At 39.3% G+C, this 13,933-nt stretch overlaps 1 protein-coding gene across 1 annotated transcript; it reads right to left on the bottom strand.

The window, feature by feature from the left end:
- Window positions 1–7,831: 7,831 nt before the first annotated feature.
- LOC113015329 (low affinity immunoglobulin gamma Fc region receptor II-b-like) lies at window positions 7,832–13,372 on the bottom strand. Its single transcript, XM_026157336.1, has 9 exons — window positions 13,342–13,372; window positions 13,043–13,102; window positions 12,265–12,531; window positions 11,799–12,050; window positions 10,952–11,110; window positions 10,795–10,845; window positions 9,333–9,407; window positions 8,255–8,320; window positions 7,832–7,869 (listed from the first exon to the last, which is right to left on the bottom strand). The coding sequence occupies exons 1-9, from the start codon at window positions 13,370–13,372 to the stop codon at window positions 7,832–7,834; spliced, it is 999 nt and encodes a 332-aa protein (XP_026013121.1).
- Between the last annotated feature and the right edge of the window lie 561 nt (window positions 13,373–13,933).

Below are 13,933 nucleotides of genomic sequence, written 5' to 3'. Positions count from 1 at the left end.
TTTTCAGAAATGTGAAATATTCATCATCATCCAAAGCCTCTCTCTTCCAAAATCAATTGGATGGCCCTCGCAGCAGATAATCTTTTGCCATCTTGATCAGTTGTGATAAAGAACCACACTGGCAAAGTCTTATTTATAGTATTATGCCCCTAATTTGCAGGAGGGACAGGGTATGAGAAAATAAAATTTGGATCCCTCAAGAAAGAGGGTAAAATGTGTGGGAATGTCAGAGCAGACAGTGTTGATAGTTGAATTTTCAACAATGTTGCAACTTTGTACAGGAGCAGGAGGGGAAGAAAACACTATCAGCAGCACCAGAAAGGAGGAAGACAGAGTGTGGGAACACAGGACCTACACTTTCAACACTTTTATTAGACCTGGGTCCAGTGGACCCGAACACCTTCTATGTAATGTAAATGCGTGGGGGGAGGTACAGTATGAGGTCATTGAAAATGAGTTTGGATTTATGTTCTTCACAGAAAATAAGCCAATGAATTTCAGGTTGAAAAAATAATTAATTGTTTAATTTTTCTTTTGAAAAAAACTGAAAACGGGTCTCACAGACCCGAACACCATACAAGGGTTAAGCTGTACAATGTTTTAATAGTTTATTTCACCTTTTGACATTGTTAGTTCCACACGAGGTAGATGTTTACTACTGCAGACTAAACTTACATTTCTGTCACCTACAAGACACTTGTCTTTAATGTTACTGTTACTCTCACAACCACACATATTACCATAAAGTGGTGCACAATTCTGAATCTGTCAAACCCTTTTTGCCAACGGAGGAGGGCACTTCTCATGAGTGAACAGACAAAGCCCACCAGTTCTCTGCTGGGCTTTGTCTGTTCTTGGAGTACTGTTTGTTCATCTTTATGAGATAACTCCTCGTTTATCTCAGCCTTGGCACCAAGCACAGATGGATGACGTATGAAATAAAACAAGTTGGAGGTGAACAGTTTCACCCCTGACTTGTTAAAATTAAATCCATTTGCTTTGAACAGATGCCTGCGTTCCCAAAAAATATTAAAGTTGTTGATAAAATGCACTGAGTGGTCAGCACATGCTGATATAAGCCATTTATTCAGTGTAAACAACCTGCTGAATCTCTCGTCTCCTCCTCTGACCGGCGGTACAGGTCCACTGATGAATACAGCTGCATTCAGAGAGTTTACAGTGTTTAATAATCCAGTAAAGTCCCGTTTCAGAACCTCCGACTGTTGTTTGGACACATTGTTTGACCCTGTATGCAGAACAATGTTTGTCACAGTTGGATATTCATCTGCAATTTGAAGAATTCTCTCCTTCAGGTTGTTGACCATATCGTTAGGAAAGCAGAGGACTTTAGTGTTCTTACCGCACATCCTTTGTACATCCTTTACGGCAGAGTCACCCACAATCAGAGTTTCAGGCCTAGCCTTTAGCTTTCCCTGTGGTCTTTTACTTTTCAAAAGATTTTCAGACCTTACTTCGCTACTTTTAGATGGATGGTTGTCCGATATAGATCCAGGGTCCTTTGATAGTGGAGCAAATCTGTTCTGCAGTTTCACATTCAGTTGTTTTGAAGGGTTGTTGTTAACCTTCCTATTCACGGTTGTCCAGTCCTGTTTCCTCCCGTATACAGGGGTAGAAGAGCTTCTCTGTCTCGTAGGAAGTGAAGGCCAGTCGGTTTCAGAGATTTCAGCTCGCTCTACCCTGCCTGTGATACATCCTCCCCCTTCCAGGAGACATGATTTATGTCTTGGTTTTGCACCAAGACAGTCCAAGGGGGGATTATCGCTTGAGGATTTATAATAGTGCACAAAGTCTACTTTCTTGGTCATGTTATCTGTGCTCCTTAGCTGTGTACTAGCTTGCTCATTGCCATTGTTTTGAATCAAAGGCAAGGTTGTTTCATTTCCACACAGTCCATTTACCTCCACATTTACTTCTAAGCGATGAATTTTTGTCTCCAGTAGTGCAATCTTCTGCAGGAGGCTGTGGTAGTCATCTGTGGAGAGGGAAGGCATCTTGTTGGTCTCCAGTAAGCACAAGATCCATTGAGGCTGGGGTTTATCACACCAGGCACCCAGGTGCAGGCTGTGTAAAGATGCTCCAGAGACAATCCAGCACATAACAGCAGGGTGTAAGATGCTAGCAGGCAGGGCATAGATGGAACGCTATAACCAAGTGGCCGGTATAGTATACAGGAACATCTGTGCCGAGTATAACCTGGAAGTTTCGAGGTCAAAATGGGAGATGCCCCCAAGGGTGATGGAGAATGACAGAGCTAAGATCCTGTGGGACTTCCAGATACAGACGGACAAAATGGTGGTGGCTAACCAACTGGACATAGTGGTGGTAGACAAACAGAAGAAGACGGCCGTAGTGATCGATGTAGCGGTTCCGAATGACAGCAATATCAGGAAGAAGGAACACAAGAAGCTCGAGAAATACCAAGGGCTCAGAGAAGAGCTCGAGAAGATGTGGAGGGTGAAGGTGACGGTGGTCCCCGTGGTATTCGGAGCACTAGGTGCAGTGACTCCCAAGCTAGGCGAGTGGCTCCAGCAGATCCCGGGAACAACATCGGAGATCTCTGTCCAGAAGCGTGCAGTCCTGGGAACAGCTAAGATACTGTGCAGGACCCTCAAGCTCCCAGGCCTCTGGTAGAGGACCCGAGCTTGAAGGATTGACCGCCCACAGGGGCGAGTGGGGAATTTTTTTTAATATATAATCTTAAGTGATATATATATATCACTTAAGATTATATATTTATTCATTTATTATTATTATTTATTTCTTAAATTTTATGGATACTCAAAAAACAACAACAACACAAGTTAACAAAAATAATTTTACATAAATTTGCTTTTATTAAAAGAACGCACATTTTTTGCCTTCAATTTATTCCGCCATCTTCATAATTTTACATAAGATTCACCTTGTGTTCACAGTACCACCATCTTTACCATAAAAGGATATTCTGTTGATGGCTCACATTACATTAACATAGCATTTGTCACACTGTCTTGCCACAGAAGCCACAGTGAGCATGTTTAAGAACTGCAACAGTGTACTCATGTCTACAATTAGGCAGAGCAAATAGACCTGGGCTTCACTATAATATTTATTAACACACTGCTCCTGTTTAAATAGACATGATGATATGAGGTGGCTGAAGTTTTCACTCTCAGAATAAGAACAGAGATAATATTTTTTTAAACATGCAGGTTGAGATATTTGCAATTTGATATAAACTGCCATCTTTTCACATATTAGAAATTAACTAGAAGTTAACTAATTAAATGTGTTTTTAACCACAAAAATGTTTCATTGTATTTATATAAATATATATAAACATGTGTCACTTTTTCTAGATTTCATGATGGCATTAACAAAGAAAATAAAATGCACACTGAAGACCAGCATTCCCTTTATTTTTAGTCTTGTACTGTGCAGTAAAAGTTATCCAGATCCATGCCAGTCAGTTGTGGGACTCCAACCAGCTCACTACTGCCATCTCTGTTTGGAGGCACAATACATTTCAAAACAGTTATTTGTTAAAACAGTCTTATCTGGCTGCTGCATGATAGACCATCAGATAGACTCATCAACACATTTTTGCCTGTGGGTTTCTCGTGTGGGTTTTTTCTGAGATGTTAAAAACAAAGCTGAAAATATCAACAGCATGAAACAACGTGCATGCTGTGTTTAAAAAAATATATAATTTAAAAACCAAGAATATAACATTACTGTCAGATTATATATCCATCTTGTCCAAGATGTATTTGTCCTGGCCCTTTGCTCAGTGATAATGTGCAGAGGCTCCAGTCCTGCTGCAACCCTAAATTGTTCCCAAAACATGGGTGAGCATTAAGGATTTAATAGTCCTACTTTCAGTGTCAATTACCTTTCCACATCCCTGGGTTTCCTGACCATAGCATACATCACCTGGACTGATTCAAGTGCATTGTCCTCTGCAGGCATATAACAACAAAACATCATAAGAGTGATTTTTCTTTCATTACATTTAAAATGTAAATTGTTCTCACTCATTTCTGGCTGGGACACACGTATGGTCTTCAGAGCGATGTTACTTTTTATATGGTGACATGTTTTTCTTCCTGTCACGATCTATGCTGTTAGATCATGATAATGCTGTTGTGACAGTGATGTACAATGTTGTTGCTATATGTATGATTTCTATACATTCTATGTCAGATAAAACTTTGGCTGTAAGCTTCAGATAATTATTTAATAACAGCCAGACATTTTAAATGAGAATAAGAAAGTATTTCTTTGTGCCCCTCTTTCCCTGCCCCACCTGGCCCCCCTGGCAACACTTTGCTAGATCCGCCCCTGCACAGTTACCAGCTGTCAGCTACATAAAAAAGGATCCTGGTGGTATTTGTCTCTCAGAACCAGTTCATAACTTACCTCTAATGTATTCATGTCACCTAAAAGGTAAACCTGTTTCTCCATCACCTGTTCAGCTCTGATGATCCAGTAAGGACATCTCCTGGTTTCATCTTCATGTTTCCCTCTCACCACATATCCAAATCGATATCATGACCAGCAGCTTTACAGCTGTGGCTCCAGCAAACATCAGCTGATACTAGAAATTTATATTAAATAAATTCTAACAACAGCTGATCAAGCTTAAACATGCTGCTGTTGTTGAGCGCGACATCAGCTGGGAATGGTGTCAGAAAAGCCGATCAGCTGATCATTGATCGGTTTCATGATTAAAGTAAAAACAGGAGAGGGAGGGGAGAGAATGAGAGGAGAAGAAGAGGCAGCTGTGCAGCGTAATGACAGAATAACTCCACATTTGTGTCTTTTTCCATCCTAGCTGAAATTCGGGACAAACTGCGTCCCTTCTCAGCTCAACACGAAATGCGTAATAATTTCTCTGAATGCGGGACAATTCTGTCTTTTTACGGGACGGTTGGCAACTCTACTAACTAACCTTATGAATAAAATAAAGTTCACTATCAGTAACACCATAGCACCCACCCAGCTGTATAGAAACTCCGTCATGCTAGCTAGTACGCAGCACGAATTATTTTAACTGACTGTAAAAAGTCAGCACAACGAAAATAAACTCCACCTAAACTTGGTTTATGTCTGACCCAGATAGACTGCAGGTCATAACTTCTTACCTGAAGTTCAGTTCACCTGACAGTCGGACTGGCGGCTGCCTCGGGTCTGTCCTCCTCCCGCCTCCCCTCTCTCTGATCCACCTGCTGGCCTCCACCACTTGCTAATGTTACTGAATCTGTGGAAGCTCTGCCATAGCCACCACCAAACAACTGAGTTATTTTTACACACCGGCCAGCATCTGGCCAATCCACCACCTTTCGTTGTTTATACCATTACAAAAAAAAAAAAAAGAAAATTATCGGGCCACCGAGCAAAAGCCTGGTATGCCCGATGGCTAGTCCAGCTATCGTCGTGCCATCAGTTAACCCTTCGCGTGCCAACTGTGGCACGCGTGCCTAGGGCTGCCAACCCCTGAACAGGACCCTAAGAGCCTTCATCAGGAACTCAATGGGGATGTGGCGGACAATACTGGAGGCCAACCTCAAGCCCATAGCACAAGTCACCATCAAGTGCAGGATCTATCAAGGAGATGCTCTGTCCCCACTGCTATTCTGCATAGGCCTGAACCCCCTCAGTGAGATAATTGACAAAACTGGCTACGGATGCCGACTACGGAATGGAGCAGTTGTCAGCCACCTCCTGTACATGGATGACATCAAGCTGTATGCCAAGAGTGAACGAGACATCGATTCACTGATCCATACCACCAGGATATACAGCAATGACATTGGAATGTCGTTCGGGCTGGAGAAGTGTAGTCGGATGGTAACAAAGAGAGGGAAGGTAGTCAGAACTGAGGGGATCAAACTACCAGAAGGCAACATTGCAGACATAGAGGACAGTTACAAGTACCTGGGGATCCCGCAGGCGAATGGGAACCATGAGGAGGCCACTAGGAAAGCTGCAACCACCAAGTACCTGCAGAGAGTCAGGCAAGTCCTGAGGAGTCAGCTGAACGGTAAGAACAAGATGGTATAATAAGTTGGCCAAAGGGAGAGATAGAAGCCACTGACATCGAAACAAGAAAGCTCCTTACCATGCATGGAGGGTTGCTAAGCGGAAGGAAGGGGGTCGGGGACTGGTGAGTGTCAGCACCACAGTCCAGGATGAGACAAGGAACAGCCACGAATACATCAAGAAGATGGTCCCAACTGACAGCGTGCTCAGTGAATACCTCAGGCAGCAGAAACCCAAGAAAGTGGAGGAAGGCGAGGAACCATCATGGAAGGACAGGCCCCTGCACGGTATGTACCACCGGCAGATAGAGGAGGTGGCTGATATCCAGAAATCCTACCAGTGGCTGGACAAAGCTGGACTGAAAGACAGCACAGAGGCACTAATCATGGCAGCACAAGAACAAGCTCTGAGTACAAGATCCATAGAGGCTGGGGTCTATCACATCAGGCAAGACCCCAGGTACAGGCTGTGTAAAGATGCTCCAGAGACAATCCAGCACATAACAGCAGGGTGTAAAATGCTAGCAGGCAGGGCATACATGGAACGCCATAACCAAGTGGCCGGCATAGTGTACAGGAACATCTGTGCCGAGTATAACCTGGAAGTTCCAAGGTCAAAATGGGAGACGCCCCCAAGGGTGATGGAGAATGACAGAGCTAAGATCCTGTGGGACTTCCAGATACAGACGGACAAAATGGTGGTCGCTAACCAACCGGACATAGTGGTGGTAGACAAACAGAAGAAGACGGCCGTAGTGATCGATGTAGCGGTTCCGAATGACAGCAACATCAGGAAGAAGGAACACGAGAACTCGAGAAATACCAAGGGCTCAGAGAAGAGCTCGAGAGGATGTGGAGGGTGACTCCCAAGCTAGGCGAGTGGCTCCAGCAGATCCCGGGAACAACATCGGAGATCTCTGTCCAGAAGAGCGCAGTCCTAGGAACAGCTAAGATACTGCGCAGGACCCTCAAGCTCCCAGGCCTCTGGTAGAGGACCCGAGCTTGAAGGATTGACTGCCCACAGGGGCGAGTCGGGGATTTTTTTTATACATATATATATCACTTAAGATTATATATTTATTTATTTATATATTTATTTTCTTATACTTTATGGATACTCAAAAAACAACAACACAAGCTAACAAAAAAATTATTTTACATAAATTTTCTTTTATTAAAAGAACGCACATTATTTGCATTAAATTTATTTCCCCATCTTCATAATTGTACATAAGATTCACCTTGTGTTCACAGTACCACTATCTTTACCATAAAAGGATATTCTGTTGATGGCTCACATTACATTAACATAGCATTTGTCACACTGTCTTGCCACAGAAGCCACAGTGAGCATGTTTAAAAACTGCAACAGTGTACTCATGTCTACAATTAGGCAGAGCAAATAGACCTGGGCTTCACTAATAATATTTATTAACACACTGCTCCCTGTTTAAATAGACATGATGATGTGAGGTGGCTGAAGTTTTCACTCTCAGAATAAGAACAGAGATAATATTTTTTTTTTAACATGCAGGTTGAGATATTTGCAATTTGATATAAACTGCCATCTTTTCACAAATTAGAAATTAACTAGAAGTTAACTAATTAAATGTGTTTTTAACCACAAAAATGTTTAATTGCATTTTATATAAATATATAAAAACATGTCACTTTTTCTAGATTTCATGATACGGGTGGCATTAACAAAGAAAATAAAATGCACACTGAAGACCAGACCCTTTATTTTTAGTCTTGTACTGCGCAGTAAAAGTTATCCAGATCCATGCCAGTCAGTTGTGGGTCTCCAACCAGCTCACTACTGCCATCTCTGTTTGGAGACACAATACATTTCAAAACAGTTATTTGTTAAAACAGTCTTATCTGGCTGCTGCATGATAGACCGAGGAGACTCATCAACACATTTTTGCCTGTGGGTTTCTCGTGTGGGGTTTTTTCTGAGATGTTAAAAACAAAGCTGAAAATATCAACAGCATGAAACACGTGCATGCTGTGTTTAAACAAATATATAATTTAAAAACCAAGAATATAACATTACTGTCAGATTATATATCCATCTTGTCCAAGATGTATTTGGCCTGGCCCTTTGCTCAGTGATAATGGGCAGAGGGTCCAGTCCTGCTGCAACCCTAAATTGTTCCCATAACATGGGGTGAGCATTAAGGATTAAATAGTCTACTTTCAGTGTCAATTACCTTTCACATCGCTGGGTTTCCTGACCATAGCATACATCACCTGGACTGATTCAAGTGCATTGTCCTCTGCAGGCATATAACAACAAAACATCATAAGAGTGATTTTTCTTTTCATTACATTTAAAATGTAAATTGTTCTCACTCATTTCTGGCTGGGACACACATATGGTCTTCAGAGCGATGTTACTTTTTATATGGTGACATGTTTTTCTTCCTGTCACGATCTATGCTGTTAGATCATGTGTAGGGGAGAGTAATGCAGACAACCAAAGGCAAAAAAAAGGATTCTTCACAAAGAGTGAGGCATTTATTATGGCTGGTGGCAAACTACAAAACAATGGGGAAAGGCGAACCAAGATGAAGCTAAATAATAACCTAAAATGGGAAAACCAAAAATAGACATGAAAAACCCTAAACATGAAATCTGGTGTGGGTGTGTGGATACCTGGAACATGGAAACTTGGAAACATGGCATGAACGTGGCATGAACTCAACAGACAACCTGACCGAAAATGAATGACAAAGACTACCTGAATACACATGAGGGTGACAAAGGAAGAGGAAACACATGCGGAGCTGGGGCAACTTGACACAATGACAAGACAGGAGGAAGTAAACTGGACATACTGAGCATGGGGCGTGAGACTTTCAAAGTGACACATGACAGATAGGGGAGACATGAAATGAGACACCAGGGGAGAGATGTAAACAAGAAGAAGAGACGAGACACAAAGGGAAAGAGCAAGAGAAAGGGACAAAAAGGGAGTTAAAGACATCATGAGACATAAAGGGCAATGGAGGACAGACTCACACGATTAAGACACAACAACATAAACAACATATTGAGGAGACACAAACATGGGAGGAACCTAAACATACAAGAACTAAACAGGGAAACAGCACTCAAAACATAGAGCCAAATAAAGCCTAGACTAAATAAATAAACTAGAACATAATAAAACACAAGTCACCAAACTCAGAATGCTGGGTCAAAAACTCCAGAACCATGACACTTCCCCTACACATCTAAGCAATTAAGGGTATTATAACTTCAATGTTTTCAGTTTAGGCAAATTACCTGTCGACATTCTTGGTTTTGTGATGAGGGAATATGTCTCGTTGTTTTCTTCAGCTATGCTTACCACTGCAGGCACTGAAATATAGAGACAAGTCAAGACCTTAAACGAATATGATATGGGCAGACATTTTTTAGTTGAAATTAAAAAAACCCAAAAAAAACCCAACAACAACTCTGATTCTAGACACTCTTTCTATATGATAACAATGTCAAAGTGCAGACAGTAAAATCAAAGAGAAATAACAAAACCAGAGTGGTGGTTAAAACTTTTTGTTGTTTTTTGGTTGAAAAGGCTGATTTTTTTTTTAATTGAATCTCACTAAAATAAACAAACTTAACAATTTTTTTGAGCTTCCAATTTATAAACATCGCTTAAACTTAAACAGTCTGTTTTACAGCTGATCAAAAGGTCAGGACCACATGCCTTTAAAATTTATAATTGAGATGTTTTTTTTTTTTATGCACCACAGTGGAGGGGGCGCCACAATGGAGCTTCAGGAGGTGAAAGGGGCATCAAACGGCCAGTGGCTATATCGAGATGTTGCAGAAAGCATCCCTAATAACTGAGGGCCCTTGTTTGTGTGGTAACGACTGGGTTTTTCAACACGCCAACACTACAGTACACAATGCCCGCAGGACAAGGGACTTCTTCCAATAATAACATCACTCTTTAGGACTATCGTGCATGTTCCATTGATCTAAATTCAACTGAGAACCTTTGGGGATGAATGGCAAGGGAAGTTTACAAAAAATGGACTACAGTTACAAAAATGGACAACAGTTCCATACAGTAGACGACCGTCTTCACCACTTGGAGAAATGTTCCCACTCACCTCATGGAAACGCTTGCATCAAGCATGCCACAACGAATCTTTGAAGTGATCAACGATAATGGTGGAGCTACTCATTATTGAGTTCATGTTTGGAACTTTGATTTCTGTTTTGAGGGGGTTTACAGGTTCTTTTGGAGGTGTGGTCCTAAGCTTTTGATCAGCTGTAAAACAGCACTATCTTATGAATGAATGAAGGTGCCGGCTCAAAACATGTCTCACTCCCATTTCTTCTTGTTGGCTGTTGAAGCTCTACTTGGAACCTAGTTAAGATCCAACCATGATTTTTTGGCATTTTTCAAGTGGTCATAAACTTTTGATCGGGACTGTATATCAGTTATTATGTTGTCATCATCCTGCCTCGCAACCAGTGGGCTAAAGTGACCCATTTGTAGCATTTATGCTTCTACCATAAGAAAGCACAACATATTTCTTTCCACAACAGTAACATGCAAATTATAATTAAAAAAAAATGTTATTAAACATGGTATATTTTGACATCATCATATTGCCTAATAACAACTAGTGTTAATTTAATTGACCAATCTTGCTTGCTTGTTTCTAATTTCCATGATCCTGTAGATTTGAAGTTCAGTTTTTTTTTTTCTTAAACAGATGTTTGCCTTCCTGACCTGTTTGTGCAGAAGAGGGAGACTGGAAGGAGGCAGTAGAATTGTGAGCACCTGCTTATGAAAAAGACAAAATGAACAGGAAAAAAGTATGCTTATTGTTATAAAATAAAAAAGTGATAAAAAATAAAATGTTTTGATGAGCCAACTGTCAGCATACTTGGTGTCAAAGAAGTTTCTTCTGTACGACTTCTGATGGTTTGTTGATGTTTATGACGTTGAAACAGTCCTGCCAGTATGAGCAGAATAGCCACCAATAAAAGACTTAAACCAGTGTAGAGCACCAGATAGAACTTGAAGTTAGGCACTGTAGGATGACCTGCCAGAAAGATAATTGCACTGTGTATTAGAAATTATTAAAATTATCTTGTAAATTACTCTAAATATTTTAAAAGCTAAAACAAATCCTATTCAAATACAATTATGTATGCCCAATATGATTTAGCCCTTTTTCAAAAGATGGCATACTGTTCCAGATCATTTTCCAATTACTTTATTTCTGTCTAAATAAATTATTTATTTATTTATGTCTCAGTCTTATATGATAACTTGAGATGCATACAAAGGTGTAAACAAAGCTTCGTAAAAATTAACCAGTAGCCAATAGAAAACATGTCCTCCACCCCCTGGAAACATGGGACTAAAGAAGTTGTATTAAAAACCACATTAACAATGAGTCTAAGTTTGTTGTTGAAAAGACGTCCGCAACGACCACATTTGGACTACACATAGCCTGTGGACAGAAGTCCAATGGACGTCAACACTAGACGTTTAGTAGACATAAAATATGTTACCTGGTGTTACCAAACAACCCCTTTAGTAGACCAAAATATGATGTCCAAAGATGACACATAAAAGCAACACTCTGGCGTCACTTTGCACAGTAGGTATGTTCATCATAGACCACATGTTGCTTTTCATTAACACACTTTATCATGAAGGTCTAAAATACAGTTTGGGTACAAAGTTTGTCTCTAATTTATTTAGAAAATATTGATGCATCTTACCTGCAACACTAAGCCAGCTCTCTGGTGATTCTCCAGCATCAGCAATGCTACATTTGTAAAGTCCTTCATCAGATTTGGATACAGTAGGAGCCATTATGTTTCCTGATGAGCTGCTCCCAACGGAGATGCCATTTTTATAGAATTTTGCAGTGTAGCTGGAGTTTGCATCCTTTTTTCTACAATGTAAGCTCACATTTTCTCCCTGCATCACAGGATAGACAGGACTCTCCAGGATCACATGACTCTCTAAATCTAAATGGCAGAAAATATGGCAGTTATTTAGTGTAAAAAGGGAATTTTACACATTAGTCATAGTCAACAGTCATGACATAATAGCTCACATCGTTTTTAAGTAAACATCTGTGTCAAATATATGCTTTTTCTGCTTATTACAATGCACATGCACAAACTGTTGATGGACGAAGTATGTCAAGTTATAATTTAGTTTTTTTTTCTATGTACATACCAGTTACAGTGACATTGACAGAGTTGCTTTTTTGTATTCCTCCCATTTCACACCAGTATTCTCCACTGTCACTTGAAGGATATACATTGATAATATTGCAAGGTCCAATCGATGTGTCCCAGGTTGAAGCACATGTTCTAACATCTCCATTTATCTTTTTCATCACTCTCCATCCAGTCAGCCCATTTAGCCCTTCACAGCTGATAGTGATAGGCTCTGTTTGAAAGAACTGCTGTCTGCTTGGAACAACTTTAGGAAAACCTGAATCTGAGACAGAAAATCAAATAAAGACTCAACAAATACAGAACAAAATAGTCTCAAAAAACTGTTTTTCAGACAACCACAAATGTATACACATTAAGCACTCTAATGCTCGACTGCTTTCAAATAATTATATATGACATTATATATATATATATATATATATATATATATATATATATATATATATATACATATATATATATATATATATATATATATATATATATATATATATATATATATATAGATAGATAGATAGATAGATAGATAGATAGATAGATAGATAGATAGATAGATAGATAGATAGATAGATAGATAGATAGATAGATAGATCATATGCGTGCAGTTTTTTCACAAGTGTTTTAGAGGTTTATGTTATGTTGTAGTTCTATTTTTAGCTGAAAAAAAAGTAACTGCAGTAGTTTCAGAAAATTCATATTCTTATGAGATTTATTAAATCTATAACATACACACACACTTAGAAATACAACAACATGAATATTTAAAGACTTACTATATGTTTGCGAATCACTGAATTCAGCAACTATAACCAACAGAAACAGGACATTCATCACTGAAAAGATTGAGAATGACAGTTTTAATATTTAACAGGGTTTTTTTTTTCATCATTAGCAATAAGTCCTATGCATTTTTAGTGAGCAGTTACAGTACAAACATCCATAATGAATACATGCAAATGCATAGCTGTATTTTGGATATTGTTATTTACCCTTAATCCATGTATTTATTTTTTAATTTGTATATATATATATATTTTTTTTTTTTTTTACAAAAGACAAGGTCAGTACTCACAGGCACTGGTGGTGGAGATTCTGACCTCCATGTTGTCTTGCTGCTGACTGTGTGAGCATCAAACTGAAATGAGGATATATTCTTTTGTAAGAACTTCCTTATCCTGTGGTTCTTTGTAGTGACTGGGGCCCAACATGGTTTCATTTCAATCACATGTGATTGCGTAAAAAAATGTCCCTGCAACCTACTATATGTTCAATTTCTTGAATTTCTTTATTCGTTTATGTTTGATCAGTTCTAGATTTTGATCATTCAGCCTACTCTTTTAATTCTTTAAGTTCTCAGTAATAGTAATGTATAAGATAGATTGTGAAATTCAGACTGACACTTGTGTTTCTTTCCTCTGTTCACCATTAATTCTTTATGTTCTGTTTATGTTTAAAATGAGGAATAAAAATATTCATGTTGTGTTTTGATATTGCAGAAGAAAATTAACAAAACTTTTCCAACTACAATATGGAACTTTGATGTGTTCAATTCCCACTGCACATTTGAAAAATACTTCAGATCATACAAATTCTGCAGTTTTATTTTTTTTGTTATAGATGGCATAATATCATTAGAATCTTACTGGTACATGACAGTAAGAGCT

Source organism: Astatotilapia calliptera, chromosome 3, assembly GCF_900246225.1.
Source record: "Astatotilapia calliptera chromosome 3, fAstCal1.2, whole genome shotgun sequence".
NCBI lineage: Eukaryota > Metazoa > Chordata > Actinopteri > Cichliformes > Cichlidae > Astatotilapia > Astatotilapia calliptera.
Note: the sequence above shows the minus strand (reverse complement) of the source record. Positions and strands in the feature narration are given on the sequence as shown.